We start from the raw sequence: 25,811 nt of genomic DNA on the forward strand, positions 1-25,811 counted from the left end.
CCCTGCCTTAGAGACGACTCCATCACCACAGCCAGGTGCCAGACGTGTGATAAAGAAGACCACAGCGGTTCACCACCCTCAGCCATTTCTATCTTCCCACCTGAGGGCTCAGAAATCATACAGCAAAGACAAGTCACCCTCGCTATGTCCTATTCAGAACTGCTGAGCCATGGGATCCATGAATGTGGTAAAATAGTTCGTTTCATACCACCCAGCTTGGGGTGGGAAGACATGCGGCAATAGGTAACTGGACCGCTGATGTGAAACTATCCTTGCACTCCTGGGATACGCCCTTCTTGGTCACCATGCAGTACTTTCTATACATTGCTCAGTTCAGACTGGTATATTTCTTAGAACGTTTTGTTCCTGTTTATGAAGTGAGAAACTGGACTACAATTTTCGCTTTTTAGATTATCTTTATATGGTTTTGATATCAAGGGCAAACTTAACTTTTAAAATAAATTGGGGTGCTTTCCTTCTTTTCCTAGTCTCTGTAAGAGTTTATTTAACATTTATTTCTTAATTAAGTATTTGGTACAATTATTCTGTAAAACTGTCTGGGGCTGGTGCTGGGAGAGGGGTTCTTAAGCCACTGATTCCATTTCTTTAATGATTATTAATCTGTTCAGAGCTTCTGCCTTGAGTCAATTCTGGTAATTCTTTCCTGTCTCCCTTTTAGAATTTCCTGTCATAAAAATTTTTACACTAGTCCTATTTTTTGTTGTTGTGTTTTTACAACTCTGTCTGGCTCTCCGTGCTGGCTCCTTTGTTTCTCATGCTATTTACTTGTGCCTTCTCTCTCTCTTTTTTTCATGATCAGTCTTGCTTTGTCCATTCTATTGTTATCTTCAAAGCTCATCTCATTTTGTGGTGTGGATCATCTCATTTTTTCCCTCATATTTCATTGATATCTGCCCTTAACTTATTATTTCCCCTTTAAAATAATGACTTTTGGTTGTTGTTCTTTATCTACTTCAATAAAATACTTAGCATTTTTGTTTCTAATCTTTTTAGGTTGTCACTAGAATATAGTAAACATTCTAGAAGAACAGGTTTAAATGTACATATTTAACAGTTTAAATTCGCATACCAGTCTTAATCTTTACATAATCATATTTTCATGAACCAGACAGGCCTTTAATTCAGATGTAAGGAGATGAGAAAGCTCAGCCTGACCCCTCAACCAGATTCCGGAGGTTCTGGACTGAGGTGACTAGTACTGGGCTTCCACTCCCACAGTACCTGCTGACTAGACGACACCACTTCACCAAGCATGAAAGCAAGCAACCTTCCATTAAAAGGAGTGGGAGTGAGAAGAAAGGGGGGAAGAGTCCACGGTCAACGCAAATCACAGTTAAACAAAGCAGGTTAACTACCCACGCAGTCACCTACATGGGCAAGTCAGACGGGAGGGAGGGCTTCTCTAGCTGACGGGACCCGACAGGTTCAGAGCCCTGCCCCTAACGCAGGACCCCTCACTCACCTCACCCTCTTCGAGGACGCCAATCAGCTCTAATCAGCCACCTAAACATTGCCAGGGCTGGGGAGAAGCAGCCCCAGGTCTCTGCACCATTCATCTGCTCCTGGATAAATCCACCACTGACTAGGCGTCAGTTTTTGGTTTTGTTTTTATTTTTGTTTTGTTTTGGGTAAGTGTTTTTCCAAGTAACACAAAGCTTTCCCACAACAAGAAGCCTTGTAGGATAAGTTAAAACACCGAAAAGAACAGCCGCCAGTGGTCAAGAGCTTGTGGTTCCCTGGCGCTGCTGGCAGGAGCGTAACCTAATTTAATCTCTCTGAAGCACAATTTGGTACTGTGTGTTTAAGACCTTAAAAATATACATAGTCTTTGAAATAAACAGCCTTTACACTTAAGATACACTAGGAATATATCTCAATATTAAATGAAGAAGACCCCAAAATAAGACAAAACATCAAAGGAAAATCCTGTTAACAGTAGGGGGAAAAACATACAAAAAAAGCCCTAGAAACTGGAAATAAATGTTCAAATTTAGAAATTGGTTAATAAAATTATGGTATCTTTAAAAATACAGCCATCAAAAATGATGATATAGATGTATGTCTAACGTAGAAGATCACCATTAAGTTTAAAAAGCTTACAGAACATCTCTATGTAAAATATTTGCTGATATATGCCTAGAAAGTCTGAAGAATATGGACCAAAATATTAACTAGCAATCATCTCTTGGTGATGAACTATCGGTGATTCTAATTTTCTCCTGCATATATATTTTATATATTTTCCTGTGTTTTTAAGGGGAAAATTTACTAAAAACACACTTACAAAGCATAAACTTATGTGGGCTAAGATTTTTACTGTAGGAGTAGGGTTCTGGGTGAGCCAACCAGATAAGCATTTTTAAAGAGAAGTAGGCAATAATACAGCTTTCATCAAATCCTGAGTGTATTTCCAGGAAGAAAGGGGCACTAGGTCTGCAACTTACCTTCAAACAGTTCAAGGGGGGAAAAAAAAAACCACACAGGTTTTTAAAGGGAGAATTAAAAAGTGAGTTGAAAGCAATGTAATAAAACATTTGGGGAATCTGGGTAAAGGATATATGGGAATTCTTTATATTAGTCTTGCACCTTTTCTTTAAGTTTGAAATTAATTCTAACTAAAAGGTTTTAAAAGGGAATTGTGCACAGAATAACCCAAGCTTTAAAAAAACTGCAGTATCATATATGCAAATGGTGTGTGTGCACGCGCGTGAGAGAGAGAGACAGAGACAGAGACTAGCTGGGAATGATCAGAGCAGTTTGAGATTTCTATCCCATTTAGTCCAGATTGTTTAAAAATCCAAGAGGTATTGCTGACACCTATAACTTTCGGTCAAGTTTTCAGCTCAAGCAGGAGAGTCCTGTGAGTCCAGGGGAAGGACTGAGGAGGACCTCGCCACACACGTCAGTCAGAGCAGGGCCCTCTGTTGTCTCCACAGAGAAATCTAGAACCAAAACCTAAGCCTCAAAGACTGACTGCATCAAAATGGGACAAGACTAACACAGATCAGGGCTGTGAAACGGATGGAAAGCTGGCGACACCGAGGGCCCCAGTCCAGAGCACGGCCTGCAGGGTCCGGGGAGATCAGAGCCAGTGCGGCCAGTTCTGGCCTGAATTTGTACACTGTTAGCACAGAAAAGATGGAAAAGATGAAGCCATACCGGAAGCCGTGGAAAAACTTCATCTTGCTGTGACAGAACTGTGACAGGCTCCCAGCACCCAACCCACAAGGAACAGGGCCACTTCCCCCAAGAGACAGGGACGGAGTGGATGGGGGAACAGCGACCCACAGCCACGTGGCTCTCAGCCCGAGGCCTGACAGGCACTTTCCCTTCATCGCTATCGGTAGGCCAAGGAATCTTACTGGGAATAAAGCATTTCCGTGACAATAAAATCTCACTTTCCTCCTATAAAAAGCAAATGTGGCCCCAAACTCGAGCACCTGCACCACAGGTGAGGTGGTGGGCCCCCCTCACTCCCGCCTGGTCGGGGCCTTCCAGTCCCTTTGGTGTCACTGGGCCTCAGTTTCCCTCCCTGCGCAGTGACACTGCAGGGCCCCCTGGGGGGTAGGGGACTGATGAAATAATGTCTGTAAAGTGCTCTCATCTGCAAGGATGAAAAGAGCTATAAATACAAAGTCAAAGCAGCAGGAGAGCTGCGACCACTTCTGCCTTTTGAAATGGAGAACCACAGGGAGGATCAAAGGGCTGTCACTGCTGACTGCCGCTTGGGGGCCTCTCCCCACCTGGCAGAAACCCCAGAGATAGAGGTCCACCATGATACTTAGCTTACAAAATCTCAAGTCAAGCTGAACAATGGTTTACTGGAACACCTTGAGTAGGAGAATGGAGGAAACCAACATAACTTGCGTAGTTTGTTTCTTCTGTGGAAGCAGGCATTAAAGCAGAAGGCAGTCTTGAGGGGAAGAAATGCAGATACATCGGGAAGAAGTTGTTTCCCCTTGTCTCTTTCTGCCACACAAGCCTGACATGGTGACTCCACTAAGGCTGCAGCAGCTTGTGCAATAAAATGCTTACCCCTGGCTAAGTTAACCCTCTTAGCCATAAAGAAAAGGGGAGGGGGGAGCAAAATTAAGCTTACGGGAAATAAACCTAATCAAAGCTGAACAGTAACAAAGGGCACCAGAAACATTTCTACTGCATCACATCCCACAGGCTGGCTAAGAGCCCGGAATTTTCATTACAACTTTTTAAAGAGGGAGAGAAGGAGAAAAAATATTTCACAAAAGCATTATCAAGGCCCCAACCCAGGATGCCATGCTGTAGAACCAAAATTTGAGAGGTCAGCCTTTCAGGGAGTCAAAAACCCAGCATGTGGAAACCCGTAGGCCTTTTATATAGTGGGAGGGGTTCTTAAAACCACTACTGTTTTGCACTGAAGTCTCAGAGCTTCACAGATCATTAAAGGTTTCTGAACCACAGAGAAAGGAGGGCAGAGTTAAGGAAATAAATCAAAAGTTCCTCTGGGATGAACAGATGCTTACTTGGAACAGGCTTTCAGCACGAATATCCTCCACATTAAACAACAGGGAGGACTTTTCAAAATAAAAGCAGAAAAGAGATTCATTTTGTTATAAGCACTGCACTTTCTTTTTGGTTTAAAGGTTATGTGTGTCATAAAAAAATGACTCCTGCCATGAGTGCTGGTGGGGGGAGGTGGGGCTGGGCAGAGGGCAGTGGGTGGCAGTGAAAGAAAACAAGAATTGAATAAAAAGTCAAACAGAGAAATGCTTGGTTTGGGGGTGCCCTAAACAAGGTCTGGTAATTTTTAAGGGTGGGATGTGAGGCAGAGGAACGGTACTAGAAAGGTATTTCTATCACATCTACTCCTGGCCATCCTTGCTTAAGAATTCAAGTAATTTTCCCCCAGCCAGAAGGCATTCTCTTGTTTCTTGTGCAACACACACAGCTGAAAGACCTGGGGGAACGGCTGTGTCACCTTAAACATGGGGCCGCATATTTCTCAACGAAGCTGTGAGCGGTCTCAAAACCAGCAGAGGGAGTAGAGCATCTGGGAGCAGGAAGTGGTCAACTAAGGACTTGTATTTACCCAAGACAGTGCTTGGGAAGCTCAGGGGCAGACTTGGGACCTGCCCTCGGGTTACGCAGCAGTGGTGAACTGGCTGAAAAGCCAGACTTCCTCCCCAGGCTGGGCTGTCAGTACCCCGGGTGAGGCGGGGGCAGAAAAGTGGAGCGCTGGCCAGTGCGCTCCCCGCCAGCCTGGGACGGGAGGCTCAGTGAAAGGCAGCAAGTCCACCGTGGAGACTGACAGGAAGCGCCGGAGCGACGGCTGACCTTAAAACCCAGGGCTCCCAGCTGAGTGGCCCGTTTGCAGGCTTCCTGTTTCTGAGGGAGGGGAGGAGAACCTGGCACTCCCGCTTTGCCTCCATCCGCAGCTGGACAAGCGCGGCACCAGCTGAGGGCACGTCTGCTCCAGTACCGCCATCTCCACCTCCTAGGACCGGGCTGAGGGGCTGACTCGGTGCCCAGATGAGCAGTGAGGACAGGTTCCGGGGAGGGTCTGGGGCCGTGATTAAAGCTAATGGTCTTTCCCACGAGGGGAGAGCCCACCGTTCCATGCACGGTCATGCTGTGGTTTGGCAGAGTAATCTTTACGCAAGTCCCCTCCAGGTGTTTAATCGGCCTAACTGATGGTTAGTCTGAGTACGCACTGCTGTATCAGGTAGCGTCCTTTACTAAATCTTAATATTAATACCTTCTCCTGTGGGAAATGAGAGCTGGGTTACAAATGCTAACCTGAAGACGTGCTGAACTAGACGGAATAAACGAAACCTAAAATATGGCTTTCTGTTACACTAGTAAGTGTGCCCTGAATTAACATACGAGCTTTGGCAAGGATGGGGCCCAAACGACACAGGTCCCTGGAGCGCGCCTAGAATGGACGGGGCAGGGCCCAGAGCCAGAAGCCCAGATGGGGCGAGCCAACCTCCCTGGCCCATCTGAAGAGCCTCGGCGAGGGAGGGTTGTGGAATAATTCTCTCTGCCATCAAGGGACATGACCCGATGCCTTATTAGAAGGTGAAGTGACTCAGAGTCCAGCTCAATAAAGGAGGACACTTAAAATATCGCAATTGTCCAAAACCATTGCGGTTGTGTTTAACAGGCTCCTTGTCACCAGGTTCTTGGGACCAGCAGGGCAGCCACTGTGCAGGGATGCTGTGAGGGTTTCAGGTACCTGGACAAGTCCTCCACAGACAAGGCTTTTTCTCATAAGGCATTTCAAACAAGTTCTAACATTTAAAAAACCTATCCTTCAAACAGCTTCCAGCCCTGCCTGCACACCTTCCAGGGGCACACAATTCCTTCAGCTCCTCTGATTCCTCACCACTTCATGTCCACACCACCGCGTGAGCTCTTGGGTTCATGCCGACTCACACGTGGTAACATAAACAGAGCGAGCCGGGGAGCAGAGCCCCATCTCCTAGCTTCTCATAACTCAGTGAACTCTAAGGGCTTGTTGATCAACTGGATGAGGAATAAACTGTTTACATTCACACTATCTAAATGCTGAAAAGTCACTGTTTTCTAGAAAAATTTTATAACGATACAAGTATTTATAGATACGTCTGGTAAGGTACCCAGCACGTGGGAAATTAGTCATTTGAACAGAACACAGCACAAAGGAAAACAGTATGCTTTAGCTTGAGTCTAAGACAAATACACTGGACAACTGGGTGCATATTAACTTTAAGCTCGCACATTTTAATATGAACACGAGTTGACTGCGCTTTTAAGCTTTCTGTCCTTTAACTGTATTATTCTGCCTAAACATCTGACAGGGAAGCATGTGGCCTTTTCTCCTGAGTCACCTGATAGGCTTACATCAGAAATAAGCTTCAAGTTTTAATAAGTAAATTCAGCCCAGAGGACAGAGTAAATTTAGTTTTGTTTTTTTTTAAGGGGAGGAGGAGGTAATTAGAGAATTTAGAAACTTACTTAAAAATTTTTGTTCTGGTTTTTTATCCCACACTCCCCAGTTTGCCCAGTGCACTTGCTGCTTGCTTTACTTTGCTGCTGGCCATGTATACAGATTCACTGGGCCAATTTCCTTTAGGATTCAATTATTCCACAAATTCTAGATTCTCCTTCCAAAACTTAAACACCTCCCCTGGACAACTTAAGGCCACAAGCCTCTGACCTGATTAAATGTACCTCATTAACACATTTCTAAAACAGAGCATTTGTGGCAAGAATCAAGTTCTGATCTTAGGAGGCATGTGCCTAAATCAATAATCATCAAACCCCAGAGACACTGGACCTATGCTGCTTCCAGCCCTCTAAAATAATCAAACACATGAAAGTTACCATTTCTTGCCAAACTCAAGAAAAATCCAACTCCTGCACATGGGAACACAGAGACAATGGCTGCAGCTGGAAATATATAACCAAAACATCATAGAAAAAAAAAAAAACCTTTTAATTTAATATTGTTCAGAACATCCTCAGCGGTGTTTCACTCATACAGCAAAGACGCAGGATAAAAATTTCAGACTGTTTTCAAGATAATAAAATAGCATATGATGGTGACTCACTAACTGACTAAAAGGAAAAGAAAATCCATAAACAGTCACAGGAACCTTGCAAAGCTGCAGAGATCTGGCAACACTGAACCTCCTCCACCTTCTTGGCTCTCACCTCCAGTAGAGAGAGACAGACAGACACAGACACCCTCTTTTGATCGTTTTGAGGCCAAGCTGCAACTGGCTAATGGCTTACTCTACTGCTTAAGACAGTATTTTATTCTTGACTCGCTCAATAAACCTGCTGAGAAAAATAAACAATGGGTTTCAATCTTATAAATAATCTAGAAAACAGAATTGCTGTGCAAACAGTATAGTTGATTTACTGCCCATGATAAACAGAACAGGAAAGTCCAACGTGCACAGTGAACCCTCAGTCACAGTCTTACTGTCTTGGGACACGAGCATTAACAAGGATTTTCTGTCCACGATACAGTCTAATGCCTGGGATGTCCAGGTTTCAACTGGTCTTTAAACCAGCATCAAAGCAGATCATGAAAACCAACACAAAGAGCAAAAGATGAGGAAAACTTTTCCTTAAAATCACTGAGGAGTTTTAATCTTTTAAAACATATGTACACACACATTTCTACCCCTTCATTCACACACATGTGAACACATACACACTTCATTTTTAACAAATATTAAGTGAGGGATTGTTATAAGGCTGTAAAGGTAATATAAAGAGGTATTAAAGTGAGGTTCCTGCCCAGAAGGCCTTACATTCTATATAAATACACAGATGCATGTACACGTGCAGAAGAGAAATGCATTGAAGAGAAGCGGGGAGCAGAGTCCACACCCAAGGCTAAAATTAAAGAAATACTAATCTTTAAAGGACAGAACAAAACACAACTCTGCTGAGGGGAGCTGGGTTCTTTGTTTAATGGCCACCAGTCCACAAAGAAAAAGGCTTTGTGGCTTTTACAGATGTGCTTCCCAAGCAGGACCCCGACAAGTGAGCTCCGGACACAGTCTCAGTGACCGTGACTCAGGCACCTTCCAGAGAAGAACACAAAGTCTGCTGGCCTCCTCACTAGACTGTGAGCTCCTCGAGGGTAAAGACCCTTTTGAGCACCTGAGACCCCCCCCCCCCCACCTCCAGGAGCACAGCCTTGGGTAGCAAAGGTTCCGCAAAAACAATTCTCCCCAAACTCTCCCAATTCTGCCAGCTGTGCTGATGGTTTAGTCATCTTGGAGGCCAAGTCCTGGGAATTATGATGCCACAGTTTAGAGGGTTCAGAAGAAGGATTTAAGACACTAGCACAGGAGAATCATATTTCCAAGGTGGAAAAAAATAACAAAGGTCAGTAATATTGAAACTTAATTTAAAAATTAAACATGTCAAAAAGAAAACTTAGCTTAATGGATTTCTGGTGTCCCAAGACAGCTTGCTCTTGCTTGCTTTTCCTAGTTCCATAATACAATTAATGTTTTTCAAATTACACACAACAGGAAAAAATTCTTCATGCGGCGGGGGTGTCCTTCCCACCACTGGTGAACAGCTGTGAATGAGACGGAGACGAACGCTCTGCTTCACTTTTCAAAACAATACAATTAATTTTTACTCTGTTTTTTTCCCCTAAGTATTGCTCAAGGACATAACTTCAAGTAAGATTAAAATGAACCAATTACTCAAGGATTATGATTTCAGATACATTTTAAAACTTCTTTAATGTCAGTTTTTAACAGACCAGATTTATTTTTTAAAATATCAGCAAACTGGATTTTCAAAGTTAGGATGGATTCATAGATCTCATTAAGGCTAAAAAAATCTACGTATGATATAAAATATGAGTTACAAGTTGATAAACACATTGACCATAACTACAGCAATCACAACTTATAAGTCTTCTTAAACACCATTTCAAACCTTCCACTTGTTTTACCATCTAATAAAATGAGTGTGCCTATTTAGGCTTAAAAGTCATAAATGTTCCATCTTAAAAGTCACCAGGTAACCAAGATCCAGCCAAACCATAAAAGAAATACAGGCTAATAAATACCAACAGCAAATAACTAACCAACAAGCAGCACTGTGTTCAGCAACACGCTGCAAGTCCAAGGCGGCTTTCATGTGAGTGAAGTTCCCACAAGGAATACACTGCATATAACTGAGGCACACCTGTGCCAATCCCACCAACGCTAACAGGCAGGGTAAGACCAAGGACAGGCCTACGATGTTGACACTGAGAACGGCAAATATCCAAGGCCCTTGGTTTAAAGAGTCATCTGATTCTATGGAAGTTTCAATATAATCTGTTTAACCTGCACCTCATAAAACTGACTTCAAAATTATTTTTAAAATAATTACTCTAAAAATAAATATCAAAAATTTAAAAGTTACCAAAATTTTAAAGACCCCCTCCCCCACCTCCCAATAGCAGCTGCAGAAGTTTCTTACATGCAAATTTCTTAACTGCTTCACTTACACAAGGGAATTGGCCAATCTCTCCTAGATTACCCTAGTCAAAACTGGACCACTGCCCAGTCAAACATCCATACAGTTTAGACGATCAGTATGAACAGATTCAAGGCTCTGCTCCATTTTAATGGGAACAACTATAGGATCACAGTACTTGCTGCCAAAATGCAGTGCCTGCTTCCATGGGTAATCACTCCTGCCCTGAGTGGAAAATTCCAACCCTATCTGCATCTACTCGAGGTCAAGTTATTAAGAGAAAAAGTATGGCACATGTCAGTCCCTGTACCCACTTCTTGCCAACCTCTCACAATATTTATATTTCTTCTTCATATACAGGGGTTCCAGTGGAAGAAAGTAACACCTAAAAACACTGTGGTACTAAATATGTCAACTTCACATTAATAAGAGAAGGTCATCATTTCAAATAAAAAGGTTTCTGTTCGAAACTTAAGTAGGGTCCAGCCTAGCCTAACTCACATATGATGACTGCATGTCAACAGATACAGAGGGGGACAACAGTTTTCATGTGAAATGTGACAGGAGCTACAACTGTGTTTCTAGGAAAAAATGGGCAATGGAAAGAGGAAAGCTGCATTAGGAAATTCTATTACTGACAATGAAAAAAAGCCCAGATACTTTTCTATGTTTGAAATACTCTATAATCATTTGAAAAACAAAATCAAGCCTGATTTAACACTCAAACAATTTACAACTTTAACAGAATGAAAACAACATTATTTTCAGAATGAATATGACCTACAGGATTCGAATTCTACAAGACTTCATTATTGTAAACAACAGTGCTTCTTAAACTTTACTCTGCATTTGAATCACCTGGTGAGCTTATTAAAACGCAGATTCTCCTTCAAGGAATGGGCAGGAGGCTGAGAGGCTGCAGTTTTAACTAGCTCCAGGTAGTGATGCTAACACGGGCCCGAGGACCATACTGTGAGCTGTGCAGACACACAGCGTCTGCAGTAGGTCTCTGGCTCAAAACCGAGTATCCCTACGCGGCTGTAAAACACTGTCCTCAACAGTATCAACCTATTCAGGAAGTCCACACTTCGTTATGTAACATTAGATTAAGCATTAATGAGGCTAGAAAATTGTTTATCTAAGGTTGTAACCTGAAGTTAAATAAAACTTCATGCTGAATGCTCATATTAAACGCTAGAGTCATTTTTAACCTCTTAATATTAACAGAGCCCTGATTACAGCCCTTCCTCTACAGCGGTTATTCTTTGCTGGAGGCATACGCTCTATGCAAAAGATATTTGTCTGAAGAAACGAACAATTAATATTCAGTACTTATGCACACATTTAATAGAATTCGTTCCCAGAAATGTGACTGAGAAAGGTGGTTGATTTTCATGTTATTTCTCAAATTAAAATTTTAAATCTCCAATACTTTTCATCCTATCAACGTTAAACCTCAAAACATCAAAAACAGCTGCCCCTTGGTCCAATTCAAAAGGGTAGGGGGAGGAGTGACACATTTTCAATGGAGAAAAATCAAGATAAAAGACTTCCATTTCCAGAAATCACTTTCAACCCCTCATTTTCTGTCCTATGGCAAGACTGGACTATTAAGAGCCTCGTCTGTGGTCTCCATGTTGTTGGCGCTGCTCCCAGGCTCTCTCCTCTCTTCTAAAAGCCTTCAACGGGTCCCCAAATGTTCTCTTTGGAGAGACTGCAAGGTCCCCCAAAGTCTACCTCCAGCCGTAATTTTGGCGCAAGTCCCAATGCATCAGCTCACGCAGCCTTCTTACCATCTACACTCATGTACTTGCTGGGCACGTTTTGCAATTTCCTGTCTCCATGCCTTTGCACATGATGTTTCCTCCAGCTGGAAACTCGCTTTTCCTCCACCCTCCCAACCACAGCCTGTTAAAAAAACATATCCTTCCTTCAAAGCTCCAGTTTAAACACCATATCCTCCAATTAGTATTCCAGAAACCCTCCCACCTCTGTGCTCACGTTGTGGGGCTTGGACCTCCACCAGGGCCCTTGGCACGTCCTGCCAAACATGGCAGGCACGCAGAGGCTCACCTTCCCCGCTGCAATGCCGGCTCCTTGCGGGACACCCTGCAGGATGGGTGGCACCTTGCTTCTCCTTACAGACATGCACCATTACTGCGTTCAGTGGTATACAAAATTTTCTAAAAATTGAACTATACGTAATGTTTAGCTAGCTCTGAAAATGGGAAATGTGTGAAAATGAATTTCTGGTACAGAAAATATTAATGCAACAGCAACAGGTTTTACAAATAACAAAAGCCTAATCTCCAATGGGCTGGGTATTCAAAAATAAAACTAAGAGATGAGGAAAGGTAACTGAGGGTGTGCACCTGTTCCCCTGCTCCCTCCAGAGGTAAAAAATCGTTTGGGTGCACCTCTTCCAGATCAAATGGTCTTCTCACTAACATTAGAGGCACCAGACACAGGTCTGCTGGCTCAATCTATCCAAGCAACAGAGCTTTAAACAAAGGCCAGCCAGGATTCCAGGGACAGGACAACCGCCTAGGTGTCAGACACGGAAAGTCTTTGGTTCAAACAACAAACAGATGTTCTCAGCATGAAAGAAGATACTATATGTCACTGTCACCTGAGTAATCATCTCATGATTTTTAAGAAAACTACAATGTGTAAAAGTCAAACAAGTGTTATTTTTTGGAACACCCATGATTTTGTATTACTTATAACATGGACTCCCCTCTTAGTAATTAAGATTCAACTCTATTAGGTCTCTTTTTTCAGGCATTACCTTAGTATCAATGCTCATGTGATTTATCGATCCAAAGATTCCATGGCAGTGCTTAAAGCAAAACGCAGCAGCCTTGTTCCCCATCACCGTCTCAGAAGCTCAGCGATGGGGCACTCACCGTGATTTATACAAATGTGCTAACACCCAAGACTCTGATGTGGTTTAGGCCAAACTGTGCCTTTAAAGAGAAGAGGTATAAAGCCAAGGGGAACCTGAGATGCTGAGTGAAAATTCTTTACCATATTTCACTACTCATTACACACCTCATAAGCATACTGAGGGAAGCAAGCAGTTCTAGAGAGAGGGAAAGTGAGGAGAAAGGTAAACCACAGGACATTCGCACAACCGTTACACTGAATTATCCGACTTGCAGTTATTCTCTTGGGTACCATGAGGCTAACATGTAATACCCATTCAACTAAACCTCTATAAACAGTTGGTTTTCCACAATCACAGCCACTATTCCCACTGTAGTGGGCAGCAGTGTTCAGAGAAAAGCCAGATTTAGCTCCTGAGTAATAAACACCAGAAGCCAAAAGAGCCAGGAAAGCTGTCCGTGTCCACGCCCACCAGGAAGCGCCGTCTGCATAACGGCACGGAAGGGCCTGGTAAGGATGGAAGCTCAAAGCTTCAAGACAGAGGAAATACATCCTTTAAACTAGGCAGTGCTCTCCACCTCCTCTCAGTTTTTCAATTAGAGGGTTTTTCTGTAAGACAGATTAATAAAAAGCAAGTAATTTCTTTTTATATAGGCTCAATGTTGATAAGCAGAAAATAACTTTTTTTCATAGCATTTAGCTACTTTATGTAGTCTTTGGGGTATATCAGAACAACCATTTTGAAGGGGTTTTATATACTCCTCATAGACATTATCTTGTTTAAATTCTCAAAACAATTCTAAGAGGTGGAAGGATCACCCCATTTTACCGAAACAGACATTACAGGACAGAGAGGGTGAATAATGTGCTGGAGGCCCCACAGAGAAGGCAAGAACCACGACTTTGCTCTCAGGTACAGCGACAGCCAAAGATGTGCAAACACTTTTTAAAGATTGTAACACCTATAAAATTCTCATTCAAAGAAACATCATTTGAGAGAAAATAATCTACCAGGTCTTGGCAGGATCTGACCTGAGCTTCCCAATGAACAGCTCAGAGCAGACTGCCCAGTTGAGAGATCACCAGACACCAGTTACCGGTGAGACCAAGAATAGAACACAGGGCTGCTGATCCTGAGCCCACGCCCAATTAGGCATGTTCTTTTGGATGCTGACACCCTTCTGAAGTTTCAAGTCATTTGAGAATAGCAAAGAAATGAGTTAATAACTCTGGTAAACAGAAGAGAAGGTGGAGTATCTAGACTAGAGATATCTGCTGTGTATATAAAGCATGACCATATGAAGATTTCTACCAAGGAAGTTTTGAACCAAGAACACTGGTATCTGCAAATTTTCTCATCTTCTGCAGCAAAAATGAAAAATAACCTTCGCCCTCCCTCCCCTAGGAGCTGTGAATGATTAGCTTGGCCATGCTGATAACTAAGGAAAATGTAAGATGAGTGCCTCCCCCAGCCGCCTAGAGCACTTAGATTTACCCTGCTACCAACCTCCTCCAATTCCATGCAAAAGACAGCAGGACACTAGGACAGTTGGCCAATGTCGGCCCTAATAAACTTTCCAGTGCCGCGAACAACTCTCCCATCAGCTCTAACGACTGCGCCCTGAGGAAGACGTGCCCTGGGAAACAGGGATGGCAGAGAAGCAATGGGAAAGAGTCTTGGAAAAGAGGTGCCTGAAAAAGACGAGAGAACCTGCTCAAAAGGTTGGTGTAGTGAGAGCTTCTCTGTGGGGAAGGAAAGGCTGCTTACTGAGTCAGACGTCATCAATAAGTATGAGGGACAACCAAGAGTAAGAAGATAAACAGATTAGAAGACCCTTACCAAGGTTAATTCAGATCAGTTTCCATAAGGCAGATAAAGTGCAAACTGTCTGGTATTTCCAAATGTTAGAGACTAGATTTGAGATTCAATGCTTAGTATCTCTATTAAGTTTATTTTTGAAAACAGAAAGATAAAATAATTATCGAGGGATGTGGTGTATCAAAGTCTCCATGGTTCACAACTTTCAGCAGAGCACAGGGAGAGAAAACTTGTGTTGAGAGGTTATAATCTGGCCCATCGTATCAGCTCACTGATCTCTCTCATTTTCACTCCAATTTGGCTAAACCAAAATTCCTAAACTTGGGTAAAGGCTTTTTTGTTTTTTACTTCAAATAACTGAAATCTTCAGAAAACTTAAAGGTATTTCTTTCATTGTTCCATATTAAATACCTCACCCCAAACTGTTCTGGAAAGAACAAAAAATAAACTGATTTTATATATATAGATTGATTACATAATATATTTTAGTTTAATGTCTACAAACAGCTTTTTGTTTAACCATTCTCAAAATGACCCAACTCAGCATATTTAGATATGTAATAAATATTGAAAGCTTAATTGTATTATGATTGATTAATGCAAGACACCAATTTAAATCTCAGAAACCTTCTTTCCTAATTTGAGGTCTTGCTATTTATAAGATAGGGTACAGAAAAAGTGTCCAGAAACAATTCGATTAGGGAAAAAAAAACTAAATAAAAGAACCTAAACTGAATAAGAGGAAATCAGTAAATAACACCTTATTAGAAAATCAAATACCAAACCAACCCACCTGCTTTTATAATGGATATTTTTCTACCACCTCCTCCTTCCACTTCCGAAAAGGGGGATGGGGGAAGCGGCTCAAGGTCTGAATATTCAACCTCCCATCCCGGGGTCCTGGAGCGCACTTCTGCTTCGGGAAGTGACTGGTGCTACTCCACCCCCAGTCTCCCCTATTCCTTGACCTAGCCACAAGGCCTCTCCCCACCCTCCTCCAATACCACCTGCAGGAAATCATAGGTAAATTCAAGTAAGACTGAATGACTCCATTGCTAGCATTCTCTTCATACAACTTCACTCTCAATTTTCCATAGCAAACCTGCCTACCCCAGGTTTAGCAAGAGCACTCATGAGATCTGATTCTCAGCTTTGTGAAGTATCAAAGGAATTTTTAAAAGCCTCGTTCTAAAGAATTTCTAGGAACTCTTATGTATCTGTCCAATAAAAAGTGCAAACTTCTAGGGTTAAAAAAATAGTTAAAAGTACTCTTTGAAACATAGCTGCATGAAATAAAAAGTCCCACGGGAATTCAAAGTATAGTGAGCTACAAACTCACTCTTAACTCTATTGTTTGTTGATGAATTTTGTCAATAACCAAATCCAAAGTAGTCAGACATGATCTTTTCTGTTTCAGACACTGTATTTAAAGTTAGATGTTGACTCTCCAACAACCCAGACACCCACCGCCCAGCAACCAACCCTCTGTTGCCAGACTTTTCTGTTCAGAAATCCGCTTTCTTGGGGGTGGGGATAAGCATAATCTGTCACTTAACGATCTAGATAGAATCATGAGCTAAAACTAAAAGTGAAGGAAGTAAAATGAATAGGATCTTAGAGGCCAGCTTGAGTCCGAGCACAACGCAGGGTTAAAGGAAACCATTTCGTAAGATCAAGTGCAGAGAAGCAGCGGGAGCAAAGAGGAAAAAAATCAAGTTACATAAAGTCCAATTGTACTCACTGTTTCCTTATTGGGAAGCAGCTCCTTTCTAATTCTGAAGAAGTTCTTGCCGTACTGCCTGAGCCCCTTAACGAAGCGTTTCTGTGATAAAAAGAAACAACAAATGGAATGTAAAAACAAAAAACAAAACAGGATGTCAGCAAAGCAAAGATGTCTTCAATCAGCAGAATAACCACCACAAAAAAGTCTGAGCTAGGGAATACTGACTAGGCTGGGGGATATTTCAGTAGCACAGCTGGGACCCACGCCCGGCAGGCCGCGGACAGCCTCCATCAGAACCCCAGGCCCGCACACCAGGCAGATTTAGAAGGACGTCCTACGCCCGAGGTAAGCAGCAGTCTGCGCCCTCTGTGCCTCCGCTCCCCGCATCGGTCCACGGAGGTATAAACAAATATGCTCCGTGTTTCAGTAGAACAGCACAACTGGTTTCCACCGGAGGACGAGGCTTCCCCAAGTGTCGAACAGAAGGGGGAAACAGAACCAAACCTGGAGACTTTTCTCCAGGCACCCTCGAGGGTTAAAAGGCCCTTTCGTTAATCCGAGAAATTCGGCAGAAAGGCACCGATATCGCAGAAGCCCCTGGGAGCCCGAACCCCAGCTGGCCTGCCCCGCCATCGCCGTCATTAAAAGCCACTCCAAGGAACAAATAATCACGCGCACTCCTGCCTTCTTCCCGACGCCCCCCACCCCCCATTTCCTTAGCAGTCCGGAGACTTTCACTTGGTCCGATTCCCCCGGGCAGACCCTCCCCGCCGCAAGGGGGGCAACTCCCGGCGTCCCAGCCCCACCTCGGGGCTAGAAGCGGGGTCCCGCGCGGCCCACCCCCGGCAGCTACAGGTACGCCGGGCCGGCGCGGGCGGCACTCAGCGTCCGGGGCGGCGAGAGGCCGCGCTTGTCACTAGGCTCAGGCTCGGGCTCCCGCTCCACAAAGCGCAGGGCGGAGGCGGCCGGGCGGCTCGGCGTGTGACCGCGGCGGGGCCGCGCGGCGCGGGGCGCGGGGGGCGCGGGGCGCGGGGCTGGGGCCGCCGCCACTGCCGCCGCTGCCGCCGGGGGAGGAGGCTTGAGCGGCGCGCAGAGCCCCGCGCGGCCACGGGCGGCTGCAAAAGGCGGCCTGGATCGCCGCGCCGCCCACCAGCCCCGGCCCCCACCCCGAGGCTCTGTGCCGGGCCCGCGGCCCGGGCACTCGGGACCCCGGCGCTGGTACCTCAGTTTCCTCCTTCCCAACTGCGGGGCTCAACCCAGGCGGTGGAGCGCAGAAACTTCCTCCCCACTGCGTCGAGCGCGAGCAGAGGGCGCCCGAAGGGCTGGGGCCGAACCGGCACTCGGGGCCCTTCCCAGGCCGCTCCGTCTCCAGGCCTCCCTCCCGGCGGGCCTAGTCGGCAGCGCGACGGCCGCACGCCCGCCGCCCCGGGGCTGCGCAGTGGGGTGCTGGTCCCCGACGACCCCCGCGCTCTCTTCCGGCCCGGGATGGTGGGCGGCGCTCCCGCGCGGCCCGGGCATTAGCCTGCACCTCGCAGGGCGCCGTTTCACAACTAAATCACCGCGGAAGCTTCCCAGCCAATAAATCACCTGCCCACCGGGAGGAGAGTCCCTCCCACTCCCCGTGTTTGAGACCAGCCGGGCAAATTCAGCCAAGAGCCAGACTTGGCCTGCAAGACCGATCTGTAACCTCCTACTCCATTCCTGGAGGCTCTGCATTTTCAGATTTCACCCCTTTCTAAGATATGACTCATCACTGTCAGTTTTCAATATAATTCGAATGGTTCAAAGGAGAAATATGTCAAGGTGCAAGGAAGCAGCTCTACTCTCGTCTGAAGAGTGACCTTTGTTACTTGACAAAAGTATCATATATACACACACACACATATACACACACTATATATACATATACATACATACATACACATATAAATATATGATATATATGATCAGCACACATCCTGGGCTATGTGCAGAGCATCTCCACCCCGGCTGTGGAAAGCAATGAGGCTGCCCTGCCCTCAAGGAGCTGGCAGGGCAGATGGGTAAACAGATCAACCTCTGGGCACCAGTGAAAAGCAGTTGTGGAACAAAGGGCGGTAGGTGGGGCCAGGAGGAGGAAGCAACTTACTCTGCTGCGGTCTCAGAGGAAGTGACAAGGAAGAGCAAGAGCCTGCCAGGTGGGCTCCTGCAGAGGAGTCAGCCAGGAAGGGCACACAGAACATTCTGGGAACTGCAGACTGAGTGCAGCAGGTAAGACTGAAGAGGCAGGAGAGGATCGGGTTGCAGAGGGCCTTCTAGGCCAGGCTGCAGAGTTATGGTCTCACTGTAGGGCAGCAGAGATGTCTAAGCATGGGCGTTCATGAAAAGACTGGACAGGGGCTGCTGCAGGGGCCGTGGGGCCCTCTGCGTGGATTAGAAACAGACTGGCTGCAACACAATAAAGAGGCTGGTGAGAGAACCCAGGCGTGAGATGAGGGGGCCCTGGACTCAACCTCAGCCTTGAGAATTAATTTCTTAATCCATTCTTTAAGAATTTAAGTATTTCCTGAGCACGTAACACTGGGAGGTATTTTTTAAATAACAATTTTTTAAAAAGGTAGCCATGCACCTTTATTAAAACTGATTCAAAAAAAAACCTAATTCATTTTTTGCAGGTAAGATAAATGTGCATGGAGTCATTACAGAACCATCTGAGACTAAAGTCAGCCAAGCATAAAGTAGTGAAGGGCAGCTCACCAGTGCGGCAAGGGAGCCAAGAAGAGGGATGGACTATAGTTGTCCAGCACGCCTTCACCAAGGCCAGATCACAAAGGACAGGCAGCATTTGCAGGGCCATGGTGGGAGGGAGGCCCACCAGGAAATACAGAGGCAGTGGATGGCAAGTGGGTTACTGGACAGGAAGAGTCTATACAAAGCTGAGGCGGACAGTCTGGCGCAAGTCAGATGGTAGAATGGCAGGACCAGGCAATCCGAACGTGGGCTCAATACCAAAGGACACACAGCAGGTTCACTGTGCCTTCATGCCAGCACAATGAAGGAAGCATCTGAGAAAGACAATCTGGAACAGCAGGTGGAGCTGGGCAAACTTGAGTTCAGATCCTGATTCTTCTACTTGTTATAATCCTCTAAACATCATCCATTCACCAGTTAGTTATTAAGTACCTACTATGTGCCAAGAGCCTCATATATATTAATTCAAAGTCCTCACAACCTAGAAGGAAGTAGTGTTATCATCTCCATTTTACAGACAAGGAAGCTGAGGCATGGATGGTTAAGTAACCAGACCAGGGCCACCCAACTCCTCAGCGGTAAAGGCAGAATTCAAATCCAGGCTCCAAAACCCATGCCCAGCACTACTGCCAGACTGTCTGCACAGTGGAAGAGTCTACAGACGGAACCATTTGCAGTCCTGGTACCATTACCTGTGACTCTGCCCTTTCCATTTGGCCCCCAAATCAAATCACCATGTCCTCGGTATTCTTCCTAAGAAAGGTCTTTCAGTGTCTTCCTTTCCTGGCCATTCTAACTCTAGTCCCAGACCAAACCCTTATCCTTTCTTTCCTAGATGGGCCTATTAACCCATCTCCCCCATCCAGCCACTTACAAGCCTCTGCCAAAATTTTTTTTCAAAACCACAGGTTTTATCATGGGCCTACACCATCTTGCCTCCAGCCCCTACCTAAGAATAGCTCTTTGACCTCGTCAGGGTGGTGTTTACACCCTTTAGCCCTGAATTCAAGGCCCACCATGATCCTGCCCCTGCCTACCTTTCCAACCAGACATCCAGTAATGCCAGCTGGCTTGTGCTACAACCTTGTCTGAACTCCAGACTCTGGGATACCTTTAATACTCCTCTCCACAGCCTACCCAAGACACCTCCACTTTACCTCAGGCTCAAATCCCTCCAACTACAAAATGAAACTTCCCTGACCATCCCCTCCCAGTCACGTAGCATTGATTTATCTGCATAAGCTCTCGTGTACTCACAGAGTCTATAAACTCTGAACAGACAGGAGTTGCATCTTAAATACCACTTTGCCTCCCTATAGTGTCAGGCAGTTGGAGTTCCCAAGTTTTTGATATACAAGTGAAACAAACCATGAGATGACAGGGGCCTGGGCTAGGGTGGTCACAGTGGAAACAGACTGTTAAAGGCCAAAGGATCCATTTCAAACTTTGATAATAGAGTTGACCTTGTTGGCTCCGTGACACCAAATTCTGCTGATTTTCCTCTTACCACCTACCTGCTTCATTCTCTACTCAACCTCTAAATATTAGAGTCTTCCCCAGCTTTGTTCTAGGTTTGCTGCTCTCCAAACTGCCCTCAGTATGATTTCCACTGCTCCCTTGGCTTTAAATATCATCCAAGACTCTCCTACTATTTCTAAGGCTAAATCTATAGTCCAAGTGCACTGGGAACACTTGTATTATAGACAATTCAAGCAAACTACTTCCAGAAATATGAATTTGACATCTGACGGTGAACACAGACCACTGCTGTCAATGTGTATCAATGACTATGCTATCAAGTGCAAAGCACCATTGGCCTCACTTTAAAAAAAAAAAAAAGGAAGCAAAAGCTTCATGTGGCCTGTACTGTTACTTCTCTATGGAAAGCCACAAGGCCTCAGAACTGGCAAAACATCTGCTTCTCAGAGACCAGCCTTTACCTTGTGGTTTACCAGAAATGCAGAGTAGCCTTTAAAATCGAAACAAAGCCAACCCACTCAGCTCCGTCAAGAATTAGAATAGGCTGATATGTTAAACAGGCTGTGGTCTCCTTTCCTTCTATTAATTCATCTCTCTTCAAAGGAAGACCCTGAAGTTTTTAAGACTTTAATTTAATAATTAACACTATCGACTTACAAACAGACAGGTGCTATAAAGCTTCTAAACGAAAGTTCACAGATACAGTCTGCTTCTTAATAGCATTCCAGCAGTTGAGCTGAAATCCAGCACTTCCAGTACTGAAATTCAAGGCCTCATGAATTATGTCTATGTCCATTAGCTTTTCAGTCCCTGATGGTGTTTAGATATTAGAAGGCTAAGCTGCCAAGTATGAAGGAGAAAGACCGTTTATTTACGAGGCGGGAGCTGTGGCTGGGTCGTCGCTCCAAGCACTCGGCAGCCCTGCTTTTTATTTTTATGCTCCCCAGGCACGCAATCTGGCCACTCTCGGATCCACGAGCTGAGGTTCCTTGGGTGTTGGCACTGGTTTCTCTGGTGCTGTTTGTTTCTAATCACCCTCCTGTCCCTTGAGAGCACAAAACAAGTCCTTTCCTATTTTTGAGTCCCTACAGATGAGATCCAAATATAAATACAGATGTATTTCTGGCAAGATCGTTCTTTGCTTTGTTTTACAACTCAGGTTGTGATTGTGCTCCAATTTTCACTTTATTTTATTTACTGAAATGTATTTTTACATATAACATTGTGTTAAGGTATACAAAATGTTAATTTCAAACATCTAAGTACTGTCCTATGATTGCCATAGTGATAATTAGCACTTCTATCCTGCTACATAATTATGCTCCAGTTTTTAGACAGATTGCTATAGTTTTCTACTTTCGATCTGAAGTTCCTGGTAGAGAACATTTAACTCCTGGCTTTAAACAACAGTGAGTTATATGAACACACTACTTACGTTAACTCTGGGTTTTAACAGAATCTGGAAAACTGCATTTCTCATTTTTGGTAGAATGGAAAGAACATGAGATTCAAACTCTGAAGCCCCAGGATCTGGTCTGCTCCTCTCTTCCGTAAAGGAAGTCTGACATGACTGTTTAGACGCAACCACTTTGAAATGGGAGATACTTAATAGGGATAAACATAATTGGGTCAAAGTGCGGTAGCATCTTCTCTGATGACAAAGTAACACGTTCAAAAGTGCCTCATGTCACTGCTGGGCCTGCCCCAGGCCGGAGCCTCCCAAGCCCTGTGCCTGAGGGCAACTGGCTGCCTTGCTGGCCCCTCAGGCTGGCAGGGCTGGCCTGGGGCCTGCAGGGTCACTGTTACATGTCATGATGTGAAGAAGGTAGGGAAACACCACCCTGTTTAACAACGACAGCAGCTAGCGCTGCACAGTGCTCCGGCGTGCCTATGATGCCAAGCACTATCTTAAAGGCTCTTCGTGAACTAATTTTTTTTTTTACTTTTTTAAATTGAAGTATAGTCAGTTTACAATATTTTGTCAATTTCTGATGTATAGCACGATGCTTCAGTCACACATGTATATACACATATTCACTGAACTGACTGATTTAAGCATCATGACAACCTTACAAGGCTGGGACTACCAGTATCTCCATTTTACAGATGGGAAAACTAACCATATGCCACAAATTCTTGAAGCAGTGTGAAAGGATTAAAGGTGACAAATGTAAATAATCGGGGAACCTCAGTGTGGGGTGAGGCCTAAGAACAGAGTCGAAGACAGTGTGTGGATCAGGGGAGTGCTGGGCATCGGTTGCCTGTGTTTTTGCATTGCAGGATTCTGAGTGTTTCCAGAAACCTACAAAAGGACAAGTAAAGGCTATATTCTCATAACTTATGCTTGCTTCGGTTCGTTCATCTTTTAAATTGGCCATAAAATGCCTGCCCTACCAATCACAAAAAAAATTATTCTTAACAATAAGCCGGACTGCACACAGAAGAGTAATAAGGTGTGCTCATCCTGCATCTACACGTGGAACTCCCAACATGGCGCGTCCCAAGTGCTGGGTCTGACCTGTGTCTACAGCGCAGAAGCGAAGCCAGAAGACAGGGGCTACGTTACAAAACTAGACGCAAGATAACTCTGCATTAACCCCTGGCTGAGAGCCTTCAAAATTAACTCCCTCTGGTGAATTTTAACTAGTGTATCACAGTCAGAAACTCACTAGGACCTCTGAAAAGCCACTTCTACTCAGTCCTTCTTACATAACTGTTTGGAAAACACTGCAGGTATTAAAATGAGTCCCACTGTGAAAATGGCTCCTTCTGCTCTACCCTATTTTCTGCACAAAATTTTATGCTAATAACTTACCGCTTCTTAGGGGACTGAAGAACAGGTAGATCTGCAAATAAGTAAGTAAACCACAGTCCCCCAGCAGAAATACTAAGGTGTAAGCCCAAAGGCCAGGCTGGGAGTAAGAGGTGTATGTCCACTGCTCTTCTGAAGACACAGAGTGACAGAAGAAAACGGAAGACGTTTCCTAGATGTGGGCCTATGTTAATGAGGGGTGAAAAAAGAGAACACTGATGCCAAGCAGAAGACATAAAAGCCTTTCCAAACACCGTACCACACGGCGCCTACCTGTTCATCAGTGGCTCTTACTGACCAGCCAGTAGATTAGGACCTGCTGCTCTTCACCCATGCAATCCTGTTTGCTACAGATTCCCATCACCTCATAGCTACTTCCAGCTGGAGGCAGACTACTGACATTGCTTTGAAAAGTTATCATTTGGTTTTTGGTTTAAAATATTTAACACATCAAAGAAAGGGTGAGCCAAGTAAAGTATGACTTTTTCAATAAATAGCACCAGAACCAAAGTGTCCAGGAGGAGACGTGCCAGCAAACCACGGTGGGCGCTCCCAAGACCTCTCCGATGTTGCTGCTGATTTCTGACTCAACCTTGTAAGTACATTTGGAACTTACTACCATTATTCCAGGGTAACTAGTTGATAGTTTCATTAAACTTGTTATAGTTTAAAAACAGCGAGTAGGATAACAATTTAAAGTAATAATGACATTTTTATTGATGATTCTCAAATCTCTCCCTAGACCTGACATTTTTACTTTTCCCCAACTCAAGACTTGTACCCACGCTTTCTATTCAGAGTAACATCTTCTCTTGTCTCAGGACATCACCATCTCTACAAGGACACTGATGGGCCCTGACAACACCCTCCTCAGAGCTCCTCAACATACTCTCCAAGATTCGTGTCACTGGGTCCATTCTACAGATGAAGATGAAGAAACCTAAGTTTAAATAAATTAAAATCCTGTCCCAATCCATAGCTAATCAGGAAAGGTGGAGAAGTAAATGAGATTTCAAAATAGGATTAACTGCTTGGAATCTCAGTGCAGAAAAAATCCTCTGTATCTACTTATATCAGAGGAATTAAAGGGCATTAATCGTCTTTAAAAAAAAAAAACCTATAAAGGAAATTTTACATATAAACACTTGCTCTTGGAAGCAGAAGTGTCAGAGGTTGTATGCTGTATAACCATGTTAAAATTTTTTCCACAGAGGGAGGAAAGTGGCAGAGTAAGTGGCAGAGCGCATGCTTCGCATGCATGAGGTCCTGGGTTCAATCCCCAGTACCATCTCTAAGAATAAGTAAGTAAATAAACCTAATTACCCCCCCCCAAAAAAAACCCCACAAAACAACATGGCTCAGAGTACGTGGCTCTGCCACTAAATCACTACTTCCTTGTCTAGGTCACCAGCCCTCTGTCAGGGCTTCCGTGTGCTCGCGTGCAGGGCAAGTGTCTGGGCCTCGACAGTGGAAGCCTCTAGTTCCCCATCCCTGGGAGCCACGGTCAGACATGCAGCCTCTCTCCTACAAAGAGAGAAGAGGGTGGCTAAGCTCTTTCCAAAGAGAGACCCTATTAATGCACAGTCTGTTGTGTCAACTGTCTGACCTGGGAATTCAGGGTATCTCTGATATTAAATAAATCCTAGTTTTTGCAAAAGGACCTGTTTCCCTGCCTTATCCCAAAAGATTTGATGGTTAGAACAGAAATCCAAATCCAAGCCTGCCCATTTCTAAAAGAGGTCTTCTCTAGGGTCAAACATGGCAGCTGTCCCACTGTCGTGGAGGAGTAATGCCAAAGCATTCCCTTTCCTGGTTCCTTTCCCTTCCTTGCCAGTCTTCCGAAGGCCAAAGAGCATGAGAATGAGAACTGGGGAAGGCAGGTCTAACACGATCCTGCCCTGATTCTTCTACCCGCCTCTGTTCATGAGAATGGTGACAGCTCCTGGTTTCATCCCTGTTTTATCCACCCTGGCTCCAGAAGATTAGCTAGAGAAACACAAAGGGTGACTAAAACGCCAGGTCCTAGGGTGCCTGAGGCCAGCAGGAAGAGCCCAGCAGGCCTCCTACTCCCAGCTGACTCGTCCGCTGCTGCGCTCCAGAGATGTCTACAAAAGCTGGGCAGTTCATCAACCCCACACTCACTCCCCGCCATATGTGTAATAATAGTAGACCAGGAGAACGTCAAGGTCGGAAGGAAGCTTTAGCACATCTAAGTGGTCAATACTCTCACTTCACAGACAGGATTATACACTTGAAACAAAACAAACTGAAACACATCTGCCCACAAGAGCTTTGAATTTGTGACAGACCGTATTTCCTTCCCATCTCACATGCTGCTCCTGCAGTGTGGTGAAGATACTCTTCGGCTGAGATGTGGGTCT

At 44.6% G+C, this 25,811-nt stretch overlaps 1 protein-coding gene and 1 long non-coding RNA gene across 10 annotated transcripts in view; one reads left to right on the top strand and one right to left on the bottom strand.

Annotated features, from left to right (window-relative positions):
• The window catches only part of RERE (arginine-glutamic acid dipeptide repeats), a 366,156-nt gene that overhangs the window by 37,844 nt on the left and 302,501 nt on the right, over positions 1-25,811 (bottom strand). For 4 of the 7 annotated variants that reach the window (XM_032495115.1, XM_032495113.1, XM_032495114.1 and 1 more), the window contains one exon: positions 16,428-16,508. In XM_032495115.1, the coding sequence (XP_032351006.1) occupies positions 16,428-16,508 (81 nt within the window). Of the gene's footprint in view, positions 1-16,427; positions 16,509-16,634; positions 16,654-17,215; positions 17,275-17,631; positions 17,797-25,811 lie in introns of those variants that run through there. The other 3 variants (XM_032495118.1, XM_032495119.1, XM_032495117.1) reach the window with 3 other exon arrangements.
• Positions 14,352-24,584, top strand: LOC116668243. Of its 3 annotated transcripts, XR_004325320.1 has the most exons (4): positions 14,352-14,589; positions 16,655-16,754; positions 23,928-24,025; positions 24,252-24,584. It is a non-coding gene; the product is annotated as an uncharacterized LOC116668243 (long non-coding RNA). The 3 variants fall into 3 exon arrangements; XR_004325321.1 differs by lacking the exon at positions 16,655-16,754; XR_004325319.1 differs by lacking the exon at positions 14,352-14,589 and having other exon boundaries at positions 16,516-16,754.

The sequence above is a fragment of the Camelus ferus genome, chromosome 13 (assembly GCF_009834535.1).
Source record: "Camelus ferus isolate YT-003-E chromosome 13, BCGSAC_Cfer_1.0, whole genome shotgun sequence".
NCBI classification, from domain to species: Eukaryota; Metazoa; Chordata; class Mammalia; order Artiodactyla; family Camelidae; genus Camelus; species Camelus ferus.